This window comes from Leucopleurus acutus, assembly GCF_964270905.1.
Source record: "Leucopleurus acutus genome assembly, chromosome: 1".
In the NCBI taxonomy this organism is placed as follows: domain Eukaryota; kingdom Metazoa; phylum Chordata; class Mammalia; order Artiodactyla; family Delphinidae; genus Leucopleurus; species Leucopleurus acutus.
The window spans coordinates 193,809,046-193,836,614 of NC_139142.1; the positions used below are offsets into that span (position 1 = coordinate 193,809,046).

At 48.5% G+C, this 27,569-nt stretch overlaps 2 protein-coding genes across 2 annotated transcripts in view; both read left to right on the forward strand.

The window, feature by feature from the left end:
* The window catches only part of MYO3A (myosin IIIA), a gene marked incomplete at both ends in the record, with an annotated part of 170,181 nt that extends 168,048 nt beyond the window's left edge, over positions 1-2,133 (forward strand). The window contains one exon of the mRNA XM_082839748.1: positions 2,016-2,133. Within this exon, the coding sequence (XP_082695874.1) occupies positions 2,016-2,133 (118 nt within the window). The remainder of the gene's footprint in view (positions 1-2,015) is intronic.
* Positions 2,134-6,946: 4,813 nt separating this feature from the next.
* Positions 6,947-27,569, forward strand: part of GAD2 (glutamate decarboxylase 2) — a gene marked incomplete at both ends in the record, with an annotated part of 65,698 nt that continues 45,075 nt past the window's right edge. Inside the window, 7 exons of the mRNA XM_082834669.1 lie at positions 6,947-7,022; positions 7,646-7,705; positions 7,901-8,050; positions 9,091-9,324; positions 13,882-13,972; positions 14,509-14,621; positions 18,484-18,599. Coding sequence (XP_082690795.1) covers positions 6,947-7,022; positions 7,646-7,705; positions 7,901-8,050; positions 9,091-9,324; positions 13,882-13,972; positions 14,509-14,621; positions 18,484-18,599 — 840 coding nt within the window. The remainder of the gene's footprint in view (positions 7,023-7,645; positions 7,706-7,900; positions 8,051-9,090; positions 9,325-13,881; positions 13,973-14,508; positions 14,622-18,483; positions 18,600-27,569) is intronic.

Below are 27,569 nucleotides of genomic sequence, written 5' to 3' on the forward strand. Positions count from 1 at the left end.
TGCTCTTCATTACAGCAGAAGAGTAAATAGATGGGCGAGATCCTACCTCCTCCTGGGCCTCTCTTCCCATCCTTTCTTGAGCCACCATACTCAAGTTTCCATTCCCATCACTCCATGGAAACTGTCCCTGCCAAGGTCACCATATCCAGTGATGATTCTCAATCCTTATCTCACCCTATCAGCAGCACTTGACACTCTTTCTTTAAACGTTTTCTTCATTGGCCTCCAGGACAGCAGCTCCTTCCCTTGGTTTGCCTCCTACCTCACCCTCTGCTTCTCATTCTTCTTCGCTGATTCCTCCTCATTTCACTGATCTCTCAACACTGGAGAGTCCCAGTCCTTTGTTTGCATCATCAACGCATACTCTCATGACCTTAAATGTCATCTATTTACCTAAAATTCCCAAACTGAAATCTCTAGCGTAGGTCAGGGCTTATATATCCAACCGCCTATTCAGTATCTTCTCCTGAATATCTTCTCTTGAATATCTAGTAAGTATCTCAAAGTTAGCACAACTGAAACCAAAATCTTTATCTCCCCCTCCCCCATGAGGGGCTCTCCTGTAGCCTTCCCCGTCTCGTTAAATGGCAACCTCACTTTTCCTATGGTTTAAGGTAAAAACCTTGGAGACATTCTTGGTTCCTTTCTTTTACACCCCACATCCATTCAGCAAACTCTTCCAGATTGACCTACCAAGATAACTAAAATTTGACCAATTCTAACCTCCACAAGCCTAAGCCTGCCAGTCTTGCTGAAGACTGTTGCAGTGTCTCTCAACAGGCCTCCTTACTTCCACGGAATCACTCAACTCGGAAACCTCCAGTTTGTCTCTTGCTCTAAGTAAAATTCAAATTCTTGCCATGGTCTCAAAGCTCTATGTTATCTGTCACACTGTCCCCTCATTCCTCCTGCTCTCGTCCCTCACTATTCTCCCCCTTGCTTGCCCCATTCACGCCGCAGTGGCCTCCTTGTTGTGCCATGAACACTATACACACACTCATCTTGGGACCTTTACGTGGGTCTTGCATCATCCTGGAATGACTGCCCTTCCCCAAGAGATCTGCCTGACTCTCTCCTCCCGTTCTTTCAGGCCTCTCGTCCAATGTCACCTTATCAGAGAGGCCTTTCCTGATCACCCTCTATGAAATTGCTTAGACACACACACACACACACACACACACACACACACACACACACACACACACGTACGTCAGCCTTTCCCCATGAACCTGCTTTACTTCTCTGTAGACTCTAGACCTCCCGCCCCCGGTGTATTGGAGCTGTCCATGGTCCTCCCCCGCACTAGACGGTAAACGCTGGGAAAGCAGGGACTTGTGTTCACCCATCGCCTACACTGGTGGCTGATGCTTCATAGGTGCTCCATGAATAATGAAAGAATGACTGTAGCTGCATTTTAGGGAGCCCCCCACTTCCCCAGGCAAGCTGCAGACCCTAAAGGTAAACGTTGGCAGGGCTTCTCAGCAGTGGGTTCAGGAAGGTGACCCAGCAGCCTCCCTGAAAACGTGGAAGCATTAAGAAAGCTGACAGGACCCACTCCTTGCGGCTAACAGAGGGGTGGGTCACATTTGGGGGCAGCGTTTTAAGGAAACAACTGAGCAGTTGCAAAATGATGGTTGTCTGTATAGGCACCTTGAGTTTCCTGTTTGACCAGAACGTACTAAAGTGTTTGTTTATTGGTTGTGAATTTATTTCAAGCCAAACCAAACTCACCTTTCTGAACTACACCTTCTGATGCTTTACTTAGCTGTCATTCAAACAACCGGGTTCCACCAGGTTCCACCAACCCTTCTGCTCCTCGCTCAGGAGTTTTGAAAACCTGCTGAGGCGATGTCGCAGATCCGTTTGGTCGCTGCCCTGCTGTCTTGAACGTGCGGTTATGAAACGCCCGCAGTTTGGTGGGAGGTGTGGGAGGAGGACCCGCCTGACTCGGGGTGGGCGGGGATGCGCGGCGCGCGGTGGCGCCGCTGATGCTCAGCCCCGGGTCTCGCTCGCAGGTGCTGGGCGGCGGGGGACCGCGAGGAGGAGGAGAATGGGCCCACCGCCAGCCCCTACGACTACAGGAGGCTCCTGCGCAAAACCTCCCAGCGCCGGCGCCTCGTTCAGCATGTGTAGCCCCGCTGCTCGGCGGCCAGCGCCGTCGGCATGTGCCCGAGACTGCGGAGCTTGCCAGGGCCAAGGCGGGGGATCCTCAGGCACTGCGCCATGAGGCGCTGGGGCCGCAGCCCTGGCCTTGGCGGGGGCTGCCCGCTGTGCTCACCCCTCGAGTGCCCGGGCCAGCCTCTGGTGCTCGGAGGGCGGAGAGCCCTTCGGACGCCGCGTCTCCGCGCTCCCGCATCCTCCACTCCCACCAGCCGCCGGTTTGGGCATCCTTGGCCCTGGCCCCCAATGTGTCTCTTTGTTCACTTGTTTGCGACTCCTGTGGACCCGACTGCGCCTGAGCTCTCGCCGACCCCCTCCTCTCTCCTTTTGGGTAACTTCACAGATTTCGTCTTTCTCGGAAACGGCTCTGCCAGGCCCGCGGCGTCCTCGCTGACGGGTTGAGTCTGTGAGGACAGAACAAAGGCGGGGCGGGGGGCGAGGGGTGGCTTTGAAGATGAACTTCATCCCTTCCCTTGGTCATTAAGGTTATTAAATAAAGGAAGTGCCTTGGAAATTTCGCGGCTTTCGGGGCTGGTCCGCTGGATTCCCCCTTGGGCCTTGGGCCCAGGCTCCTGCTGTCCGGCTGTGCTGGTGGCAGGTGGCAGCGCCCAGGGAGGGAGGGTGCGGTGTCTTCGGTCTCCATCAGCGAACAACGCCCCTCCCCCCAGCCATCCCAAACTTACCATCTAACGTAGAACCCCGTAAGTGAGACACAAACGTGGCCTCTAGACAAAGCTCCAAATCCAACAACACAGTGCGCTCGCTCACACAGACTCTCTCTCTCACCCCGCACAGCCCTCCCAACCGAGGTGTCCTCCTCTGGCCCCGCCTATAAAAATTCTAGTCCCGCCACCGAGCTGAACGGTCAGATTTTTAAGGTTCTCCTAGTCTGCAGATCTGGGGCCGTCTCCACTGCTCTGGATTTTAGTGTATGTAAGATGGAGAGGAGGGCGGTGGGCAGGCAGCCTTTTGCCTTCTTCAGTCGACTGCATCTTATTTAAAAACCCAGGTTAAGCTCTTCTATGGAAGTGACGTCCTTTGCGTCTACACAGCCCGGAGAGGGTGATGGAAAGGGGTGCGGTGGTATCTTGGACGGCGGAGGTGGGAGCAGCGTTTTGGCTGGAAGGGGGCTTGTCTCTTCTGCCGGCGTCCCCGGCTCGTGCGCCCGCGGCCCCGAGCCAGGGAACTTGGGAAGAGTATTCGAGGGGAGAGTGAGGGCGCGTGCAGCTGGCCGAGAGCGTTAGTTGCGCCACTCGCCCGGTGGCTGGTACGGTTGTCTCCATCCCAAACAGTTGGCACGGAAAGGTCCCCAGCGGTGACGTGGACAACCTCTTCCTTTTACCAAGAGGACCCGCGCAAGGGGAAACCTCCCACTGCGGCAGGGCTGAGCTCCGAGGCCAAGTGCGCTCAGGCCCCGGTCCGTAACCTGGGTTCACGCCGCGGCCTCCATCCGGAGCGAGGAGCCGCCTCCGCGGTGTGGACCGTCGGCACGGCTGTGGTTGCGCCTGGCCTAGGCACCCACGAAAGCAGCGCTGCCGAGCACCGTACCCTGGGGTGGGCGATGGAGGGGGACCTGTAACCCGAGGTGGCCCGGCCCCCTCGGCCGCTTCTCACCCGTCCACCCACCACCAGGAGGCCTTAGGGGGGAAAATGAGCTCTGCTTCGTGGCCGGGCCTACTCAGTCCAAGCTTCCAGAGCGGCTTCTGCAGACCAGAGCCTTGGCAGCCCAGCCGGATGCTGGACAGAGAGTCAGGTGGACCCCTCCCTAAAATCCATCCCTCCTCCCCCACCTTTTTAAGTGGGACTAGAAAAGAGAATAGCAAACACGTGCGGTGAACGGTTGCAATGTTTTTGTTCTCCTTTTTTAAAAAATTTCTTTGTTTTCTCTCCTTTTTCCTTCTCTCTTTCCATCTCTCCTTCTTTGTCCTTTGACACCTAAGTGCTGGGAGGACACCAGGGAAAACTTGTAGCGCACACTATTCTTTGGCAGGCCTGCAACGCAATTTCTGGGTAAACTACGGACAAAAAATAGGTCAGCCAAGGAAACCGGCCACCTCCGGCGGCCCCTGGCGCGTGGCTTTCTCTTCCCTTACTCGAGGAAGGGCCTTCGAAAGCTCTCCCCAAGCGCTGGCCCGCCTCCCCTTCCCATTCAGTGGCTGCCTCCTTTGAGAACTAATGACTGTAATTATTACCTCCCAGAGCTCTTTTGTTATCTCCAAACCCAGGCCCGAGTGAGGGGGGAGTGGGCTCTTTTTCGAGATGACAGTCTTTATAAAGCAAATTTTCGTCTAGGCTGGGCCGGTGTTGAGGAAAGACAAATCAGATACCGCGTGTATCTGAAGAGGGTGTGTTAAATAAGAAACGTAAAAATACCACCATTAGATTCAAAATACCCTGGAGTTGCGGGATTTAATGCGGTTTAAACAGTAGGATTTAAAGTCATCGCGTTAAAAAAATCTATTAAATTCGGGCTTTGTGATTTCTACCTTTCTCGTATTTTAATCCGTTTCTTTCTTTGCGGCTTTGTGTGTGTGTTAAATACTTGTTTTAAAGAACCTTTTGGGTTTTGACCGCTCATTCATAGCAGAAAAGTTCAGCAACTCCAGCCTTGATGACTCGAAGCGAAACGTGTGCAGGATTTGGTGTGTGTTTAAACAAAGGACGGGTCTCTCCGGCTCGCATCAGCGCTGCTGGAGCAGCAGCCATGGAGCTGCTCTGCCAGCGGCGCGGACGGCCAGCCCACGAAGCCCTTACCCCCCTGGAGTTGTCGCCTGGATCCACTGGAGCACTGGAGCCCGGATCGCCGGAAACAGGGGTGGGATGCAGGCCAGGGTTCGTGCCAACCGCGCGGCCACAGCTTGACGCAGGCTTCGCGGCACGGCAGGCTCTGCGCCAGGCCTAAGGCCGGACCCGTCCAGTGCCCTTCCCCGCTCCCACTCCTGGGCTCAGGTCCGGAGGCCACGGTGCAGATCCTACGGATCCTCCAGGCTCGGGCACGTGCCCCACGGCCCATGGTCCCCGGGACCCATGACGCCCTCCCTAAGAGAGGGTCGAGGGGTGGTAGCCAGGACTGAGGAGCCGTGGGTCTCTGCTTTAGCAGCAGCTTTGGTAACGTGGTTCTGAGAGCAGAGAAAGAAAGTCCTGTGAACACAGTGGAAATGAGAAGCGCTCGCCCAAGGGGAGCAGCACGCTGAGGAATGCTCCGCGGGAGGCCGGACGCAGCACTTTCCCAGCCACGGTCATCCTCACCCTCTCTCTGCGCACCCAGGAGCTGCAAGGCAAGCTTGACACTGATCTTAACTGCCAAGAGAAAGCAACGCGAACTCAACGGGCCCCAAATTCTCAAGGCGCCCTCCCTTTGTTTAACAGCTTGTAGAGAAAGGAAAATGTAAGAGAGGAGAGATTATGACTTTCTCAGGAAAGGAGAAACCCCTCACCACCAAGCCTCAGAAATAGCGAAACTCCCGTTTCCCCCCACCCCACCCTATCGTGAAGATTCCCTTGGGGGATCAGGTCGTCATTGATTTGAGGCCCTCTAAAACGAGGGCCCAGCAGGCCATGCCTTCTTTCCGCCTTTGGACAGCTCAGATTGCTTACTGGAAACGCGGTGCACGCTTCCCACGCACACACCGATTCCCGTGACAGGTAAGCAGCGGGCCCTTGCGCGCCTCCGCAGGCCAAGGTCACCGAATGACCTGATCCCATCCCCCCATCGGCCGTCCACCCAGCCGGCTCTAGCTCTCTTCCCAGTCCCCTTCCAAGAAGTGTCCGTTCATTTCTCTGCCCAGGCTGAGGTCCTTGGTGATAGATTCCAGCATAGATTTTAATTGCCTCAATCAGCAGTTTTTCTCCCCAGCCGTCAGTCAGAACCTGGACGGTGGGTTCTGCGACCACGCGCTCCGAAGCTCAGGAATGGTGCGCCCCCGGGGACTGCGCAGCTCAGTAGGCAGGCATTAGGCTCCACTAAGGAGCTGAATTGAGCCCATCAGTGCATAGATGCCCTTCCCCCACCGTCCCCTCCCCAGGCTCGCGAACCGCTCCCGATTCCGATTCTGGCCCGGTCGCCAGGGGTCCCGGGGTCACAGCGACCTCAGCACCCTCTTGGAGGAAGGCGGCGCGGGAATCGCGCCTCCTTCCCCGCAGCGGGAGACAGACCTCAAACAATACACCAATCGAGGCAAATAGAAGACTGTCTCGACCACCCTTCCCGCCTCGCCAAGGTCTCTGGTCTACCCCTGCTGAGGCGCGCGCGTGAGCGCTCCGGACAGCGCACCCGGGCCCGCGGGGGCAGCCGGCACCATCACGCCTCACGCACGCCTGCCACCCACTCACTCTGACTCCAGCTCTGGCGCACTGTCTGCCTCGCACTCTCAAGGTTCAGCTCCCTCCCTCTGCCGCTTTTTCTTCCGCCGTCCCCTTATCCTTCCCTATTGGGCTCCCTCTCCTTCAAAATCGCTCCGGCGCTCCGGGCTTTCCCATCTCCTGGCTGTGAGGACCCCGCAACTGCCTTCTCTGTTCAACCCCCAGAGCTTTCAGAGCGTTGCCACGTCTCTAAGCTCTAATCCCAGCACACACACACGCGCGCACGCACCCGCAGACACGCACGTTTCCTGTCCCTGTGTGACACCCACCCTCTGCGGGGCGGCCGCGCCGGTCCCCGCGCGGTGTCCTCATCCCGCCACACGCACACTCACACACACACGCACGCGCGCGTGCAGGGCGGATCGGAGGGCAGCTCGCCGACAGTTCGCATTCGGAGGCGTCCTGCTCCAGCCTCGCAGAGCCGATGGCATCTCCCGGCTCTGGCTTTTGGTCCTTCGCATCTGAAGATGGTTCCGGGGATCCCGAGAACCCTGGCACAGGTAGGAGAACCGGGACCTGCAGGAGGCGAGCTTTGCGGGTGGACTGGGGTTTGCGGGGCTGGGGAAGATTGAAAGAGGTTTTTCCACTTGCAGTGGGAAACTTCGGACGCTTAGCCCTGCCCTCGGGGTGTGTCCCTGATGACCCAAGAGACCAAACCCCCCACAGGCTCTTATCCCCTGGGAAGATGCCCAGAGAATCTCTGGCCCTTTCCGCTGAAGTCTCGGAGAGCCCCCAAAACACGGCGGCGTCTCCTGGACACCGAACTCGCGGGCCTGGGGCACTGCCGCCATCGTCGTGTCTGGACCCTGGAGAGGGACGGAGTGGCGGTGGGGAAAAGAAAAACTGGAAAGGGGGGAGAATTCTCTGCCTGGAAGGAGAGCCTGTGAGCAAATGGACAGCCTCGGTGTCTAGGAGAACTCGCCCAAGCGAGGCAGGAAGGGGACTTTGCCCTAACCGACTGGCACCTCCCGCGCGCCTCCCGCACCTGCCCGCTGTGCGGGGCCGCAGGCAGCCTTTCCCGGACCCCGTTGACGTTGACGTCGTTCACAAAGAACGAAATTTCACACGTCTTTCTGCTCTTTTCTTACGGCCTCGCCCTCCTCCTGCCTGTCTTTCCTTGCAGCGAGGGCCTGGTGTCAGGTGGCTCAGAGGTTCACGGGCGGCATCGGAAACAAGCTGTGCGGTGAGTGCCGGTGCCCGGGGGAGGGAGGCGGACGTGGCTAGGCGCCTCGGAGCCCGCGGGGGACAAAGGCACCTTCTCACCTCCGCATCCCATCGAGGGTCGGAGATTCTTGATTTTTGGCCGGGGACGGGCGGGGTGCTGGGAGCCGGGCCGGCGGGCGGCTGACTGAGGTCCGCGCTCCGTGTCCTTGCCCAGCCCTGCTCTACGGGGACGCCGAGAAGCCGGCAGAGAGCGGCGGAATCCAGCCCCCGAGGGCCGCCTCCCGCAAGGCCGCCTGCGCCTGCAACCAGAAGCCCTGCAGCTGCCCCAAAGCGGGGATCAACTACGCGTTTCTACACGCAACAGGTAAAGGCGCCTCGCGGGGCCCCCGGGAGCCTCTGCCCCTCGCCGTGGCCCGCCCACCGCGGCCAGGAGGGACCCCGCGCCGGGAGCCTGAGCCGGGGCGTCGAGTGGAGGGCGGAACCGGACCTTAGGAGAACCTTAAGGCGACAGCGAGAAAAGCTGGGCCTGCCCCCCTCGGTCCGACCCCGGCCTCTGCTGGGCGCTGGGCGCCGGCCGCTGGGCGCCCGCGTTCTAAGGGAGCTCCGGGGCCGCGGCGCTCTCGGCCGGGCGCCGCCCTCGGGTCTGCGGTGGACGAGGCGCCCGCGCGCGCCCTGGCTCCAGGTCCGCTCCTCGGTGCCGCTGAGGCCTCGGGTGGGACGCAGTTTCCAGTTCAAAATTTCTGAGACTTTCTAGGTCTTTATATCGCAAGAGTAATTTGTAGCTGTATTTTCACAGGAGAACGATTCACGTGAGACCTGCGCGCGGTTTTACTCCCTTGCGCTGACACACGCGGTCACCCAAACATGCGCGCGCGCGCGCGCACACACACACACACACACACACACACACACACACACACACACGCTGTCTTTGGAAACAGTGGGCTTTCTTAATAGGCCAGAGATCCTAACATTGCATGATCCATTTTGCCTGATATGCCCAAAGGCATTCCTCAAACATTCCTGACTTGAAGTGTTTCCGTGATCATTTAAGAAGATTTACTGAGAAATAACATTTAGCGGGAACGCCGGGGAAACAAATGAATGGAGGCATAGTCTCTTAAAAAAAAAAGAAAGAAAAAGAAAAGAAATAAGAAAGGAAGTAAGCAAACAAGTTATGAACTGAAATGCAAGAAATAATTTGGGGTAGGGAGAGGAATCGGAATTTTTTTCATTCCTTCATCTTTGAAGAATCCCTCCTCTTTAAAGAAAATGCTCTCATTTCCAGAAGATTTTTTTAAAACGTAAAATCTCTCGGTTCAAAGAGAAATTGTCAGCTGACAAACTTGCCCTGGATAGTTTCATTGTAAAATTAAAATGTGGCATTTTGATTCCATTCTTTAGACCTGCTACCAGCGTGTGATGGAGAAAGACCCACTTTGGCATTTCTGCAAGATGTTATGGACATTTTGCTTCAGTATGTGGTGAAAAGTTTCGATAGATCAACCAAAGTGATTGACTTCCATTACCCCAATGAGCTTCTTCAAGAATATAACTGGGGATTGGCAGACCAACCACAAAATCTGGAGGAGATTTTGATGCATTGCCAGACAACTCTAAAATATGCCATTAAAACAGGTATTGTCCAATCAGAAATAATAAAGCTCTTTTTTCTTTTAAAGCTTTACTTTTTTTTATAAAAATGTTTCATTTTATGGAGTTAGTGATAATTTCAGGTTTACAAAGTTATCTTTGTCATTTAAGAAAATAGTCACGATTAGAATGATTAACATCAATAGCACCCTTTGCTGTTACTGTTCATGCTTGTGAAGTTGATAATGTCAGAAACGTTATCTAAATATAAATCATCAGATCTTACACTGCACTATTTGACCATGGAAATTAACCACTGATGTAGAAGCAACCATTTGTCAACAGAGGCCTGTAGAAATGACCGGAAATAGGGAAAGAAAGGGAATCTCGAAATGAAAGAGCAAAAGGCATGATCCAAACAAAAGCCCAAATACCAGTGCAGTGCTGGTATTTCCTTGGCATAGAAAGCATCAGAAATTGGACAAACCATCCATGTAATGGTTGAAGCAGCAGGATAATATTTTGGCATTGTCTTAAATGACCAAGACTTCAGATTTGAACTCCGGGTTTCCTCTGTTTTTAAATAAATGTACACAAAAGAAAACAGAATACAAACTAGCTTAACAATTCAGCCATGTTCTACAAGGATGTTCATGCTTCCTAACCATTCTGTATATATGACAAAGAAAAAAGGGATAGAGGAGAATCAGATATCCTTAAGGGCAAACATTTTTAGTCTATCTTGTATTTATTGCTTTTTTATAGTATTCTTTACACTCTATCCATTTTATAGCCCCAGGTGTAACATTTATGTGGGTGCCCTCGAAGCTTTTATTTTATCTACACAAAGTCAGCTGTTCATCTCCCCAGGTTTTGATTACCCCTTCGTTTTCTACTTTGCCTCTAATCATCCTGATACATGGTGGCACTACACTTCATTAAAGCAATAAAAATAAATGTGAATGAATTTGGGGGGAGGGGAGATCTTGTGGCTCTAAATTGATTTTTAGCCTTAAAAAAGAATTGCTAACAAATAAATATGTAAAATATCACAAAATGTTAATTTCCCTAGAAACTTAATCTTTTTCTTTGCAAGTTTTGAATTACATGAATTATCAGTATCCTTCTAATCAACAACAGGTTTTAAGAATGTTTGCCGTGTGACTTTTAGCCCTTAGTTTTGTTTTGTTTTGTTTTTGCACGTTCTTTTTACCAACAGAGAGGAAAGATATGCATAGAAGCCTTAGGAAATTGATTTCCCGTACTATTATTATCCACTTTTGTGAAAGTATAGGCTTAGAATTAGATACATAGGGAAAAGAGTTTAACTCGGAGACTTCTATCAGACTCAATCTATGGAATATGAATTTTGAAGACTTCTTAGATTTCATTCTCAATGTCCACATGATGTGTGTACTAGGTACTAAAGATGGTTTTTCTTCCAGATTTTCGTGTACCTGTAGGTGCAGACCTGAGCAATGCTTTTAGTTCATTTGTATTTGATCTATTCCCCAACGTAATACTTAAATACATTAACAGTAAATTGCTACCTGTTATTTTGATTGTTACCAAGCCAAAAAGAATCTATAAAAATGTTTCACGTCTTCATCCTTAAAAGCTGGTGGTGTCTGAAATGCAATTTAAAGAGTTAAGATAATGGAAGTTGTAGGTCAATGATAGTAATAGCTCTGTCTGTCAATGTTCCATTTAGTGTCGGGAAAAGATGGGCCAACTCAACGCTTAGATTTTGCCGTAATGCTTGTGAAACTGTTGGTCAGTGTAGCTCTAATGCATTTTATTTAAAGGTCAGAAAAAGCATGATTGAGCTGGATTTCTGAACAAGGCATATCAATATTAATTCAGTGTCAATATTATTCATAACATATGTAGTCTTCCGGTTCTTCCCCCCACCCCCAATAGCATTTCAAGTAATTAACAGCTATCACCTTCCTTTTTGACTGGCAAGTTTATAGGTTTCAAGCTGTAACTTGTATTTGACAATTAGTACTATTTAGGGTCTGTGAAGCAGTTACCATCACTGCTACCATTAGGTGTGCTAATGCCCCTCAGAAGATTCTTTTATAAAATGCATGTTATCATCTGCTTTCTACTGAGAGTCTTTAACCTAATTTCCACTTGGACTCCAGGCTTAGAGAGAAGTGAGGGGCAGGGGGGAAGTCTTCATGCGTTGTTAAAATTACCTCTGTAAGGAATGTTGCAAAAGAAAACTGAGAAGTGCAGAGAATGATAAAATTCTGGAATAATTAGCGTTTGCTAGGGTCGTTGGGTTTGCTAGTGGTGGGGTGGGGTGGTGGAGGGCTTAATCTTGTCTTGAATCTCTGAACTCAGCCATGAGACAAAGGCATTGAAGCATCAGTAAACCAGGCCATCCTTGGGTGTGTGTCGCGGGTCCAGAGAGAGCAGCCTGGACCGACTTGGGGCCCCTTCCCAACGGACACCAGGGTCACAGCTGCCTGCGGCTGGCTGTTCACAGAGTCTGCGCGTCCTTCCTGGCTCATTTGCTGATCTGTGGGGAGTGGTCCAGAGGCGGGAGCAGCTCTAATCTCTGGTTTCAAACTCGCTGTCTCTGGCGGCAGCGCGTGGCCACCCGACTCCTTGGCCGGGCGCTGGCTCCCAACATGGGGCCGGCGGGGGGTGGGCAGCAGCAGTAGCGGCTAGGACAGCAGGAAGGCAGGTCTCAGGGAACCCTGCCTGGATTCGGCGGCAGCCTATAAGTTCATGGGAAGCGAGCAAATATAATATTTCTGCGGAAATCAAGAGGACACGTTGTGATTTGTCAAAGCATCTCCCTGCGTGTTTCCACATCGTTATCAGTGAATGCAGATTTTGAGGCAGGAGAGATTTAGGTGAAATAGACCAAGGTCAAAAATTTATGGAAGAAGGAAGCCAAGCAAATGAAGCATCAGAGTTCTTTCCACAGTTTCCCGAAGTCATCGGGTGAATTGACCTTCTGATTACCTGGGGCACAACACATATCTTGGGATCCCTCTCAATTTTATGCAGAGGTTTTCATGCCAACGTTTCCATAGAGTTAGTGTGTGCTCATAGATACCAGATTTGTCCAGAAAATGCATGTGAGTTGGGAGAGAGTTGATTAATGGATAGATTTGCTAATCCTTATTAATTTCCTCGCTTCAAAGAAATGGCTTAGGGAAAGAGGGATGAAGAGGCCTCAGGAGGGAGAAGAGGGCTATGATTTCAGCTGTGAGTGCTAATGAAATGGGGAGCAATGAGGCGGAGAGGAGTAGCAGCGAGCCTGTTTCCCTTTCTGTGGATGCGCAGACTGACGGGGTCTGCATCAGAGCAAAAAGCTTGAAGGGCACCGTGCAGGGCCAAAGGGAGGTAAGACAATGCCGGAGAACGAGCGAGAGCTGCCCAAACCCCAATCTCTTTAAGATGTGCTCTTTCCCAGCTCCTATCTCTTCTCGGGGTCTCATGGTCTGGCCACATGCCGCGGCTGATAAGAGAAACGCTCTGGTCCTGGTCCCGAGATCAGCTTTGTGTTGACTTTTGTCTGCTTTCCCCATTGCCTTCCTTTATCTTGTTTTGTCCATGCTGGCATGGGAGACTCTCACATCCCCAGGCTTCAGACAGGCGTCCAGTAAGTGGCAGATGCCTTTTCATCAGAGACTATTTCCATAATCGTTAATCTTCCAAAATTTTTGCTGCTAAACAAATCACAGATTTATAGATAGGCTTGTGTGGGGCAAGACAAGGAAGTGGAATTCCAATGAGATCTTTACAATCACATTTTAAGTAATAGCCTCAGGAGTGTTTGCGTGTCAACCCCTTTAGAGAGTTTTAGAGGAATCCAGGAGTTAATTAGATAAGCCTGGCTAATAGACTGATCAGTCCATTGACTATACCTTCATGTATCTTGTTGACAAGACAGTGATGTTGACTGTATTTAGCTTTATTTTGAATTGCAACTACAAAGGAGCTCTGTTGTTTGTGATCGAATATTCAGACGGAAAAGAATTGACAATTAGGTCTGTTCATATCATCTTTAGACAGTCATCACCTTTTGAGTCCAGGGCAAACCACTCAATAGAGTGTCCTGTTTTCTCATTTTTGCCTTGTCTTTTCTGATCATCAGCCATTTGTCACTGATATTACCATGGATGTTAGCATGCCTGGCGGATGTCATGGTACATGACTGATTCCCAGGACAACTTCAATGGAAAAGGAGTTTTTAACAGCACAAGTGTAAACAAGAAGTCGCCTGTCTTTGAATAGCTTTGGATTGCACCGGCATTTGAGTTTGCAAATATATTGAAAGAATGCTAGAAAATAAACTAGTGTCCACATTGCAAATCATGATTATTTCTTTTATAGGGTATGTTTAAAGGAAGATTTTTAGAGTATGTTTTAAGAAATATCAAAACCCAAAACAGTTTCTCTTGTTAAATGAAATGCTCCTTTGGGATGTGTGTGTGTGTGTGAGTGAGAGAGATGGGTTTCTGAGTATGCATTTCCTATTACTGAAGGATCTTTCAAGGTTCTTTAGCAGAGAAATCATGTGTTTCGGAAGCATTTATTTTCATCGGATTCATCCTGATTCTGGTGTTCTGTCTAATTCAGGGCATCCCAGATATTTCAATCAACTTTCTACAGGACTGGATATGGTTGGATTAGCAGCAGACTGGCTGACATCAACAGCAAACACTAACATGTAAGTAGCTAAACGTGTTTTTGTGTAATCCAGGATAATTATTAATGAGATTCCATAATCTTTATTCTACCTCTCATGTGAAAAATCTCTTTTTATTAAGTAGCCCCTAAAATAGTGAGACGAACTTCAGAGGAGTATAGATGTTTACTTTAGCTTAAAAGATAGTCCTGATATATCTTTCATGCAATCAAAGTTACACACCATGTTCTAAACACCAAAGGGACATTTTGGGGCATGTTGGATTTGTAATTATGTATAATATGAGAGAGCAATGGGACCGGATGTTGTCTTTTAGATAGTGTTGTAATGTTACTCTGCAATATATTTATTCACTGTGATAAATGACCCTTGCTCATTAAGCCAATGATTGAAGCTCTTGACTTTAGGAATATAGAAAACTGAGCAAAACATTTTTCTCTCTGCCCAGTGCTACAATGGTAAATTGTTCTGTAGATTGAAATTGTTCTGTAGATACTGTAATGATGAATTATTCCTTTGAGTTACGGACATAAAATGTGGCCATTACTACGTTTCAGGTTCACCTATGAAATTGCTCCAGTATTTGTGCTTTTGGAATATGTCACGCTAAAGAAAATGAGAGAAATCATTGGCTGGCCTGGGGGCTCTGGCGATGGGATATTTTCTCCTGGTATATGATATTTTAACTTTTCTTTGTGTTTTTTTTCTTCTGATATGTCATGCCTTATTATGAACCTAGACATGATTAAATATCTAGTCTGTGTTTCTGCATTAGGTTAAATAGGCTATATACTGCTCAAAAGAATGAATGTAGTTAAGTGCATGTGACCATTGACCACACCTCCAAGCCAACTACACCATGCTTGAATATTAACTATTTGTGTTCAAAAAAAGCATAATCAGCAATGGTATTAACCCAGTACTTCTACTGTGATCCTACACATAGGATACGGATCAGGTGGAACAAAGGAGGAAAGACTCCTACTAAGGGAATTATAGAATAAGGAGAATTCACTCTCCCAAGCCTCAGGGAAAGGAGGAGTTTCTTAGAGCTACGAGAGAGGGTGACGATTTCTTCAAGAGGTTTCTCATTCTTTTGCTTCTTTATGATGTCATTCAATCTTCCAGTCTTTCCCATCCTGCCTTTTATCACCAGCCATTGCATTCTCAGCTCCGTTATTTACACCTCTTCCAGCCAAGAAAATCAACCTGAGACAGAAAGTCCTGCTTTTGGTTCCTGGGTCTGTGTGCGTGACCTTGGTTTGATGCGGAGATGAAATAAAAGTTAGGAAGGCAGTGGGAAGAGAGAGAGTCACTGACCCGTGGAAAGGAAAGCTGGCGTGCAGACTGTCACCTCCTCAGCGGCAAGAGAGGGGTCTTCAGAATGGGTGTTACTGCCCCGGGGCTCACCCCACTGGGGAGGCCAGAGCCGCACCAGCCGTTGTGTCAGGCAGAGCAAAGGCCAAGTCGGGATCCCTCTTCAGCAGATCTACAAAGACAAGGGGGTGATGAGGGAGAGAGAAAGTGAAGGGAAGGCAGAAGGAAGAAATGACAATGAGTAACAGTGGCCTCAGGGCCAAGCCTTAAATGAAGCAGCTTTATCTGCGAGCTCAGATCGGCTGTTTTATTTTCTGGTTTTAAAGCCGTAGCATATGTTTTCAGGGGCTGAAGGAAGATGTGTTAGTTAAATGAAAGGGAAAATTTGCCTTTTTTAATTTAAAGTCATTGAACATCAGCCGTGATGAATTTTAAGCTAGCTTTATTTTGTAGGGAACTGAGTATTTAGTGTTCCTTTGGAAAACCATCCCCAATTGAGGGAAGTTTGTCATCATTAACTGGAACTGATGCTCTTAAGGTGTTTTTTCGTGAGGAACTAGGTAGGGTACAGAGATCAACGTTGTCTCTACCTTTATTCTTCCCTCTCTTGTAAGATCGGTTGTGTGATTGAGCTGTCCTGAGGCAACCAGGAGCACCTTGGGCTCTCTTTTAATGGTTCCCAAGAGTGGGAAGAGAACGGCTGCTCCTGTGGCCCCGGAAAAGGTGGCTAAGGGGGGTTGGGCCAGGCCTAACTTACCTGGCTGGTCTTGGGACCCACCTGCCCCAGAAAATACACAGCCAGAGAAAGCCTCCTCTTTGGCAGTTCTGCTAAGCCAGATATGGACTAAGGGCTGCCACCCTCATCAATGGTGGGGAACGATCAGGTAGAAGAGACTAGAACTTGATCCTGAGACTCCTTCCTTAGATCCTGGAGACCCACATGCTCTGACCCCGAGGTGGAAGCCGTAGATGCCAGGCTACAGTGTAATGCAGACCTTGCAGAATCAGAAGGGGACAAAAGAAAAGGTCATCAGCAACCTGTTTCTGCCCTGCTTTCTAGAAGGCGTTACAGAGGAGACATGGATCATAGCATCCTTACTTGTTAACGGATGCCTTTCTGGGTAGCATCCAGCCTTATTCCTAGGGAAAGGGTCTTATGATTTAAGGGGTGGACATAAGGGAAATCCCATATCTATGTGCCTGAGACCTGAGAGTCCCATTGCCTGGGACTAGACATGAAGAGTTAGGTCTGTGCTTGAATATATAGCGCAGCCCAGTGTCCTTACACCTCCATCTGTGACAGCCAGAGGCGACATGCTTCATGGAAAGTCCTTTGAGACTTCTAGAAGAAATCTGTTTACGGGATGTAACCCTCATCCGGGACCCAGAGGGAACTAGAGAACGTCACTGCTCAGGGAAATCTTGCACAAACCTTTTCGTACCTAACAGGATTTTCAGAATGTTTCGGGTCTTGCTTTTGCACCCTTTCTCTGGGAGATTCCTGGGAAAGAAGAGCACGTAGGGCTCATGCATCTGTCCTCCTGCCTGTGTGACACAGTGCAGTCTGCTCTGTCCAGAGACCCAGGAGCCTCTTCATCCCTCTCCGGACGGCTGAACCTTTAGATGGAGAATGACTGAGCCATGAGACTAAGAGTGGGAAGCAGAGTGGGACTCCCTGGACAGTTGTCCTGGGAAGTGCACTCTCTCTGTGTCCATCTTCCCCTTTTTCTTCCTCCCTCCTTTCTCCCCAGCCTCTCTGAAAAGAACTAGGGCAGTGGTTCTCAACTGGGAGCTATTTTGTCCCCAGGGGATATTTGGCAGTGTCTCTGGAGAAATTTTTGATCGTCACAACTCATTTGGGGACGGGGGGCATGTAGTCCTACTGGCGTCTGGTGGGTAGAGGCCAGGGATGCCCAGGGAAGCCCCACCATAAGGAATTACCCAGCCTGGAATACCCCTGAGTGCCAGGATGGAGAAACCATGAGCTAGAGTGAAACTTCCTTTAAAAGCTGATCCTTTGCCCACCAGCATCCTGCACGGTCAGGCCTGCTCTGAGCAGCCCTGACCTGGATTCTAGTTCTGTGTCTCTGGGGTCCGGAAGAGGTAGGGACTGCCCTCATTCTGACTGATGACAAAGCCAGGCTCTGGGTGACTACTGCTGTTCTGCCAGGTTGCCTGCTTGCATCAGAGCCCAGGGCAGAGACAAGGCAGAGTCATGGCCCTGCGTGGGCCATCCAGCTTGGTACAGAGAACCCTCCTCCACAGCCACCAGAAGGGAAAGGAGCTCAGAGAACTCACGTGATGGCAGAGCCCGGGCACCTCCCCCTGTGGGTTGGGGGGGCTCGCTGTGTCTTCACTCTGCCTCGTGGTCTCACAGCTCCCACATCAGCATATCCATGTGCATTCACAACGATCTGTCTTTTACCTGGTCAGCAAAAATCCTAAACTTTCCAACAATCCTGGGGAGAAGCTCACTTTCCTTTGCTTGTCAAATGAGACTCTCTTATAAGATACAGATCTTATGGTATGAAATCCTTGCCAACCTTAGGATGACACATGAAGAGTAATTCAGTATGGACTTCAAATTCCCTTTGTTGTGTATTTTCCTATAATGATGAAATTGTAAGCATTAAAATTATATTTCAATGATGGCATTGAGAGGGAAGAACCATTTGGGGGGAATTAACAGATGAATATGATGAGATGGGCTTGGGTGTTTATCCTCATCCTATAAGGACTGTTAACAGTCCACCTCATTAATAGCAACTGATTTCTCAGTCCAAGTGCAAGGCATTGCATGAGCTGAAATGAAAAGAAGTGTCCTCTTCAAATGCCCTCTCCATGATATAAGTTTATCACAGGCCTAATGCAGAATGACCACACTGTCAAGCCAAGAAGGAAGGCAACACTTTTTAAGTTCTTAAAAGCCTCTTCAAAGGGCTCCTAGTAAGAGCAGAGTCAACTGCAGTCCCCCAGTGAGAGTTGGGTGTGGAAGGCTGGCATCCATCCTAGAGTTGGGCTAAATGCTCCTTCTCTGGACCCTCTTAGCTAGTGCCTTTGAGTCTGTGGATTCAACTCAAAGGACAGCCAGTAAGAAGGTATTCTCCTGTGTCCAAGGAGGACTCTAGGTCAATGGAAATAAGGAATGTTGCTTGCATGTGAAATGATGACGTTGACAGTGACTAGAAGAGGTAACTTTTTGCTCTGCCCTTTAGGTGGCGCTATATCCAACATGTACGCTATGCTGATTGCGCGCTTTAAGATGTTCCCTGAGGTCAAGGAGAAAGGGATGGCTGCGGTCCCCAGGCTCATTGCCTTCACGTCTGAGCATGTAGGTGTCAACGTTCTTTCCAAGTTTAAGGTTATATTCCTTAAAGCCCCGGTTAAAGGGATGGTATTTGGAAATACTTTACCCCATGGTTTCTCTTTCCAGAAGCTACTTCTTGGGACAGAATGAGGGGAGAGATCGGCTGGGTGGTAAAATGGGGGGAGCTGCGTTGTTTTTGAAATTCAAGAAAATGCTCAAAGGGAAAGCAGAATGCTTTTACCCGTCATTCCTTTACTGACTTCTCTGTAATAATGTCACATTCTGGGGCAATGGGAGGAGGAGAGAGGGTAGAGTAACTGTGAACTCATTGCATCATCAATGCTGTGCCTACGTAACTCAAAACTCCCAAGCATGCTGTTGATACAGTCTTTCTGTTGTAAAGTTCCGATCAGATATTGTACCCTCTTGCTTCCTTGAGACACTTTTGCGGCTGACTTAACCAGAGGTTTCATCACTGTAGAGAAATGGTCTAGTGACTGTCGTATCTCCTCTCTGGGCCGGATCTGTGTCAGCCAAGCAGAGGCTCCTGTCTACTGCCAGGCTGCTGTCCGGGCAGGACGCTGAGAGGTTGGGGCTCCAGGGAATGGTGCTTCACATTCCTTCCATGGCCTTTAAAGAGTTAATGCCGTCGTTCCTACTACCACTGAGGCACTGGAAAAATGGCCCATCCTGTGCACATAAAGGAAGCCAAACAGCTTTAGCCTGCCAAGCCACCATCTTTCTCGCCTGTGCCAGGGCAATGCAGCACGCAAGTTCAAATCCACAGAGCAGCTGTTTGAGCAAGGTCTCGGTGCCAAACTGTCCTGCCACATGTGACCTGCGGGGAACCAGAGTCTGTTCTTGACAGGTGTTCGTAAGCATCACCTGCTGCGTAATTCTTAAGATTGTTCCTTCACGACATCTGCTTCAAGGTAGCCTAGAGTCTAGGAAACAATTGCCTCCGAGACTGAAAAGCCTCTGAGGGCCGGGGAGCTGGGAGATGGGGAAGGACTCAGATCCACCACAGAACTTTTCTTTTTCCTATTTTAAGTGGTGTGTGTGTGTGTGTTCATAACAAGGAAACAAAAGGCAAGTACCGATGGGAAGCCAGTGAATACAATTCACCACCACTCCACTAGCCGTGGAATTAAAGGAAACGAATGATTTCTCCTTCGCGTCTTTAGCATCTTGCTTTCAGTCACGTCATAGCATTTTAATTTAATGCCCTTCCTCGATTTATAGGCATCAAATTTAGCAGCCTCTGATGTTTTACTTTCCTATTGCTGCTGGAACAAATTACTACAAACTTCACGGCTTAAAACAACATGAATTCATTATCCTGCCGATCCAGAGGTCAGAAATCTGCAGTGGGTCAGGCAGGGCTGTGTTCCTTCTGGATACCACAGGAGAGCATCCATTTCCTTGCCTTTCCGGTTTCTAGAGGCTGCTTGCCCGCCTTGGGTCAGGGCCACTTCTTCCATCTTCAAAACCAGCAGCAGCAGGTCTTCCAGTCCCCTCGGCCCCGTCTCTGACCTCTGCTTTCATCTCCTTCCCTGGCCCCGATTCTCCTGTCTCCCTCTTTCTCTTGTGATTACACCCTGGTAACACAAGATAATCTTTCATCTCAAGGTCCTTCATCACATCTTCAAAGTGCCCTTTGCCATGTATGGTGACAGAGTCACAGGTTTAAGGGATTAGGATGTGAACATCTTTGGGGGGCACATCATTCATGCTACAAGCCTAGGTCCCCACCATGAGATAACTCTCATTTCTCAGCTTCTCCATGGGTGGAAAAGTATAAGGTAATTTGCCTTCCAATTACGATTTCCCTAAAGTGGATTTGGATCCCTAAATAGTTACGTGTACTGTATTCTCAGACCAAAAAGCCCAGGTGATCTTATATTGGCATCTTCTTCCTTTGGTTTCCGTGCTGTTTCCACATCCTGAAATGAGGTTGACCTACCAGCAAGTTCCTTGTGCTCTCTGATTTCTGCACGAGTCTCTTGGGCTCAAGTTGGATGTAAGTTCACTCAGCGTTGCTCAGAAAGTCCAGGTCATGTGATCTGAGGATAATTTTGCTATGCCTTTGTTCCTTGATATTGTCAACTTTGATCTCTTTCTCCATTTTCCAAGAAAAGAAAGGTGATTCAGAAAGAAATGACTACGGCAACCATTCGATCCTCCCGCCTCCTTCTGGTATTTCTATCTGTGCCCGTAATTACGGAAGAACATTTGAAAATGATGAACCTAAAGTACCAGTCGTTTCTGACTCAAAGATTATTTTGACAGATGAGCTCTCCTTCCAATGTACAAAACCTTATATCTGATTGCTGTGGACCATTTCCAACTTCTAATAGACAAAAGTTCATCTGATTCAACCCTGTGGGCCCGGCAGAACAGAGATTGTTCTCAGCATTTTTTTTTAAATGAAGAGGCTGCAGTTAGCTAGGTAGGTAGAGCCAGGATTAAGCAGATTTCCTGACTCCCAGACCAGTGAGGGCCCTGCCCCAGCTACCAGTGCAGAAACCAGATTAAGAGATACAGCGACAGAGTTTTATAAACCACAGATCATCAATCGCTTTAACACTTTATACCTTCCCGAGTCAGATTTCCACCAAGAGCTTTTTTCTTCACGTGAAGGTGAGCTCAACTGTTCCTTCTCCATGCCCCCGCCACACACACACACAAATCCTCCTTGATAGCCACAGGTTGGGCTGGGAAGGGCTTTTAGAGCTTGATTTAAAGAACTCCCGTGTCTCCTGGAGCACTTGATCCAAACCATTCTGGACAGATGAGCCCTTAAAGGTGAGTCGTGCCTTGAAGCTCCAAGTTAAGAGGCAGCACAAGCCCCGTGTCTAGTTGCTGCTGGGCTCCAGACCTCAGGGCCATTCGACCCTATTCATCCTTTAGTGCAGCTCCTTCTACCTTCAGGCCAGGCCAGATCTTTCCTCAGTCTTTTCGGATTTCACAGTCACTGTTCCCACCAGCCCCAGAAATAGATCTTCCCAGGCTAAAGAAAGAAAATTGCCAAGTCCGTTCTCAGATGCCTTTTCTCCAGGCCTGTTTCCATCTCTGCGTGGAGGTTTCCTTCCTGAATCCCTTGACCTGCAGGGAGAAGGGTGATGGGGGGGCTGCTGTGTGGATCCTGTGGGGAAAGGGGAGGCCAATGGCCAAGGCAGGAGCTGCTTCAGTTACGGTCTCTCTATATGCTCTTGGAGCGTTTCCAAGGCCCAAGACTTTTGGAGAATCAAATGAGAGCCTTAAAAAACACTTCCCTCAGTGCCTGGGACATAGGGAGCTCTACATAAATATTACGTAACTTGAAAACAACACCACCACCTTGTTTTATGGATGAAGAAGCCAAGCCCCAGAGGTGGAAGATGTCTTGCCCAAGGTTTCGTGTCCAGTCAATGGCAGCGTCAGCTCTAGAGCCTCAGTTTTCCAACAATCCCAACACTGCTCTTTCAGCTCCTAGGCTGGCTGACCTGATCGCCACTCTAGCTGGCTGTTCTCCATTCACTTGAAGCATCTTTTCTCAAATCCTGTTTTCTTCATGTTGGTTATTCTAATGCTAATACAGTTTCCTGATCTATTGAAGCAGGTCCAGTTACTGTCCTTTCTCCTATTCTGAGCACAGAGTTTGTAACTGGATGTGGTTAGCGCCATAGAGATGAAAATGGGGTTGAGAAACTGTCATCCTCCAGCACCCAGCCAGAAACTTCACATGTTCAGAAAGCAAAGGGTCATCTTATGTTTTCTAGCTGACACTTCACTCTGTCTCTGCCACATCGCACAAAGCTACCCATCACTTTTCCGGCCACCAAAACACACTAGAACTTTCCCTAGCTGATAAGCAGGGCAAGCTGGGTTTGTTTTTTCGAATCGAACAGTTTTCTTGAAATTTGCATAGGACTAAATCAAACAAATAGTATTGCGATGAAGAACAGAAGAACATAAATCACTGAGTTGAAACAAGAGATAGCGTTTATGAGTTAGGAGCTCCAAGATGATTTTCCTCCAAAATGTAGAATGACAAAATTGGAAGGGATCTTAAAGATTATATGGTTCAGTACTCATCCTTTGCTGGAATCTCATCAAACTCAGCGATAGAAGAGCTTGGCAAAAATTAATCTGATGACTTTTAGGTCCTGTCTTGAAAGGAGGTTTAGAGGAAAGCTAAGATCCCAGCTCAGTAATTCACATCTCTCTCTCTCTCTAAATCTTCTGAAAGCCCCAACCGTGAGCTTAATTCCAAATTCCACTTATTTCCTCATGTGACACAAGCTCTTCCAGAAATAACTTCAATGAAACAGCATAATCGCATCGAGGAAAAATGTTCCTTATAATCACAGCAGACACTGGGATCTTTCAGGCAAATCACCATAACTAACTCATTCCACTCTTAACACGCCAGGCTCAGCTCGGGTCCACGGCTCCTGGAACCCGTCACCAGTGTTCTGCTGAGGCCCCTCGTGACCTCAGCCCACTTCCACGGGGAGGTGATTCTCATAATTTGCCTTAGAAAGATGTTTTCATATAACCACACTTTTTGAGAGGGTTTCAATTTCCAAAAAATAGACGTCCTTTCTGTTAAAAACAAAAGCAAAAAGCAAATGGTGACAGGCAGCTTGGAAAAAGCTCCCATGTCATGCTTCTCATTAGACAGAAACACTGACCGAACTTTCAGTAAGTGAACTAGTGAACCGGGTCCACTTCACCCCCGGCACCCCGTCCTCCGCCTCTGTGTTCCCCCCTCCTTTTCCTTGTAGGGTCCTCATCACCCCTGTGTCATCTTCTCTTCTACCCAATCCCATCAAAACCTACTCTTAGGAAAGAACCTGAGAGCCCTGTATATGATTGTAAAAGCTAAGTGTTGCCTCTCCTGGGGGTATTTTCACTGCAATAGGAGACAAAGGAATGAGGAGACATTCTCAAAGAGCAGGCATTGTACTGTCAGAGAAGAGACAAATAAGAAGAGGACCGTCACCCCTCCAAGTGCCCCTGAGGTCACATTCCTCATCGGGTGGGTGACTCTCCCTTGCTCCAAGTGCCAGGTCGGGAGTCACTGGCTAGACCTATTTTTCTTCAGGTTAGTGGACGGAGCCCATAAGCTTTGGAATGGACTAGAAATGATGATAGGCCCTGCTCTGCCACTTTCCAGGACGTGACTTTGGATTACCTACTTCATTTCTTCCTCATCTGTCCAACAGGGATTATAATACCCAGCTCATGTAGTTGTTGGGAGGATGAAGTGAGATAATACAGTACCTGGCTTTTAGTAAACACTCCGCAAATGGCAGCTAACACTGCCCTTGTAACCAGCCACCCACTGGTGTCCCGATGGGTAGAGAGCTGAACGTCTCCAGGAGGCAGGATGAAGGCTTATTTGGGGCCAGCTATTTTCTTAAGATGGATAATGGCCCCTCTCCCAAAATACGAAGCAATGCCCAAGGAGTCACAGCTGTGGGAGGGTTTGGATCCTCTATTGTTACTTGTATGATTTTGAGATTTTTTTTACATGCTCCAATATGGCGTATGTTTATTTTAAGACATAAAGTGAATTAACATGTAATTTAAATTTAATTTTGTTTAATTCATTAACAAAATTCTGCTCAAGGTACCCAGAGAGACCTGAGGATGGCATCACATTAGGCGTGAGGCTGGAGGATTGGAAGGGCCACAACTTTGTGAGCATCTGTTGATGCTGGGCGACCTGTAGGTCCTTCCCATGCAGTAGCTACACTTCTCACACCAACAGGAGAGGGATTCATCCTTGCAGCTGAGCAAACAGTGGTTCAGAACGAGAGAATAACTTGACTAACTAGAGCCAGGTCATTTTATCTCAAATGACCTCTTGCTTTTTTTAAAAAAATTTTTAAATTGAAGTATAGTTGATTTACAATGTTGTGTTAATTTCTGCTCTACAGCAAAGCGATTCCATTATATATATAATCTTCTTCATATTCTTTTCCATTATGGTTTATCACAGGATATTGAATATAGTTCCCTGTGCTATACAGTAGGACCTTGTTGTTTATCCATTCTCTATGTAATAGTTTGCATCTGCTAATTCCTAAGTCCCAATCCATCCCTCCCCACCTTCCCCTCCTTGGTAACCACAAATCTGTTCTCTGTCTGTGAGTCTGTTTCTGTGTCATAGATAAGTTCATTTGTGTCATATTTTAGATTCCACATATAGGTGATACCATACGGTATCTGTCTTTCTCCGTCTGACTTACTTCACTTAGTGTGATAATCTCTAGGTCCATCCATGTTGCTGCAGGTGGCATTCTTTCATTTTTTTTTATGGCTAATGTTCCATTGTTTTTATGTACCACATCTTCTTTATTCATTCATCTGTTGATGGACATTTAGGTTGTTTCCATGCCAAGTGACCTCTTTCCACAACACATGTTCATTTCACTCTTCTCAGGATCCTAAAATCATAGAAATAATTGCTTTCATGTGACTGCATACATGCTTAGTGCTGGTGTTCATGTTTGTCACCACACATGCCCGTTGGGTCTACTTAATCCTGGTGCACACCATTCCTTTCTTTTAAAATATACTTAGGGCACAAACTCACACCGGGGTAACTTTAAACTGTAGCTTTGAGGGAAAGTAATAAGGTAGCAGCTTCACAGAAATGCCTTGTGTGCAGATCCACATCACCTCTGACTCACATGGAGTCTCTAAGAACGTGGGGGGCAATGCCCTGCCCTCCAAATCATGATCATTAGCAATGAATGAGGTGGTCTCCCAGAGTACAAGCTTCTCTGTACATCAGATGCTTTCCAAAGCAGGGTGCCCTTTTAGACCATTTGATGAGCAAGAGCTACCAGCTTCTCCGAGACAGTATAGGAGGCAAACTAGGGGGTGCCGGGAAGGGGTGTGGAGAAGTAGGAGGACAGGGAAAGACTATTGGTCCCGTCATCGATGATGGGGGAGGGGGCTCCAGGGTATGGGGAGAGGTCAAAGGAGCAGATTCCGGCTCTTTCATAGGTTGGACTTCAAGATTTCCTTGCTGGGCATCCATGATGTGTAACGATGTGTAATCCATCCGCCTGTGTTCTGTGTTCCTACACACACGTGCCACTCACTCCACCCACAAAGGGAAAGGCTGTTGGTACGAAAGGATCAAATCCAAGGATGATTGATAGACCTTAGAGCTAAGAGGTAAAGGTTTGATGGACTGTCAGAGAGCTAGGAGCTGAGTATTCCAGCCTAGTGTGTCCTTTTTCTTTGTTTGAAGTCTTTGGGTTGCTTCTTTCTTTCTTTCCCCCAAGCAGCTCGTCTGGTTAGAAGGGCCTACAACTGCTTCCTGCTTGGGAAGGACCCCATGGGAGGCTGTCTGGGGTGGGTGCCAAGAAGACCTCTGGACATGCTTTTATTTTATTTTATTTTTGTTGTTGTTTCAACTATTACCCTTTATTATAATTATTACTATCATAAGTGAATATGCAAATATCCATAGAACAATTTCTTTTTAAAAAATTTTTATTGGAGTAGAGTTGATTTACAGTCTTGTGTTAGTCTCAGGTGTACGGCAAAGTGAATCAGCTATACATATACATATAGCCACTTGGATGTGCTTTTAGAATAGGCCATAGATAAGAGGCACCGGGGTCCATTTAGCCCACCATCATCTGGCCCCAGTCACCAAAGCCACACGTCAACACTGCGGCCAGAGATTTACGGCAGCAAATAGTGGTTATTTCCCTGAACTTGTCCTCTGCGCACATGGTCAGATTCAACAGATGCTTGTTAACTATTTCAACAAAGTCTTCGCCCTCGTGCAGCCTATCCTAGTAGGGGAAAGACAGTAGGCTAATAAATATCTACTCTCACGTCAGGTGGTGACAAGAGAGTGGCATGGTCATGGCCTACTTTGCAACATGGTCGTGAAAGGTGTCTGTGGAGGTGATGTATAGCAGAGACCTGCATCAAGTGAGGCAGGGAGCCACACGCATAGATGAGGGAAGGGTTTTCTAAGAAATGCAACAGCAAGTAAAAAGGTCCAGAGGCAAGAACAAATTTAGCAAAGCTCACAAAAGACCAGGAAGGCCACTACCACCAGGTAGAGAGCAAGAGGGGAGGGGACGAGGGAGATGAGGTGGGGGCGACAGCTGGCTGCGGAGGGCTGTCTTGATCATCTTTGTGTCCCCGGAGCCTCGGACGCTTTCCCTGAAACCCTGCGGCCCACAAGGCAGCCGAAGCTGAGCCTCGGTTAAATATCTGGATGTGACCAACAGTGGCTTGAAAGAATGAAGGCGGCTGTCTAAACTGCTTATCTCCATTGTAATGGAGGAGGAGAAACCGCATGGCAAGAGACCGAAATGCTTTGTCTCAGAGCTTTCCACCATTCCCCTTACTCTCCCACCATGCCTAAAGGCGGGAGACATTTATTGTCCCCATTAAAGAAGAAAGAACCCTAGGCGTATTCTCCAGTCGTGGGGATGGGTGGGATGGGCTCTCGTTCTCACACCTTCTTACTCTGGATCATCTCATCCCACTCAAGCCCCAAAACTTGCTTCTTTTAAAATGACAATTATTCTATAACTGTAAAATCCCATGTTTAATTGCACCTAGTTAAATTATCAGCTGAATTATGTAGCCCATATCAAGATTACTTATATTTTTTAAAAGATGGAGAAATTAATCTTCACCCTTGAGTTTTTCATTTAGTGTAAAATAAAAATCATATGGGTTTTAATGTCTGTTACCCTTGAATAGAAACATGATTTAGTCCTAAGTAACCACTAGATTCTATCAGGGGTCTATGGTTTGTTTTCCAGAATCAGGGTGGGGGGAGGGGGCTCTTCGTTAACTCATCCCCCAGCCATTCCATTGATGAACAACTGATCATTACAAGACCTCTGATGATTTGGGGATGCGACAGAATCCTTGTAGCTTCCAATTTGTGTTCATGGTTTTACCTTCTGAAGTCACCCGGCACGTCTACGCCCATCCTGGCACAGACCTTCAGATGTGAAC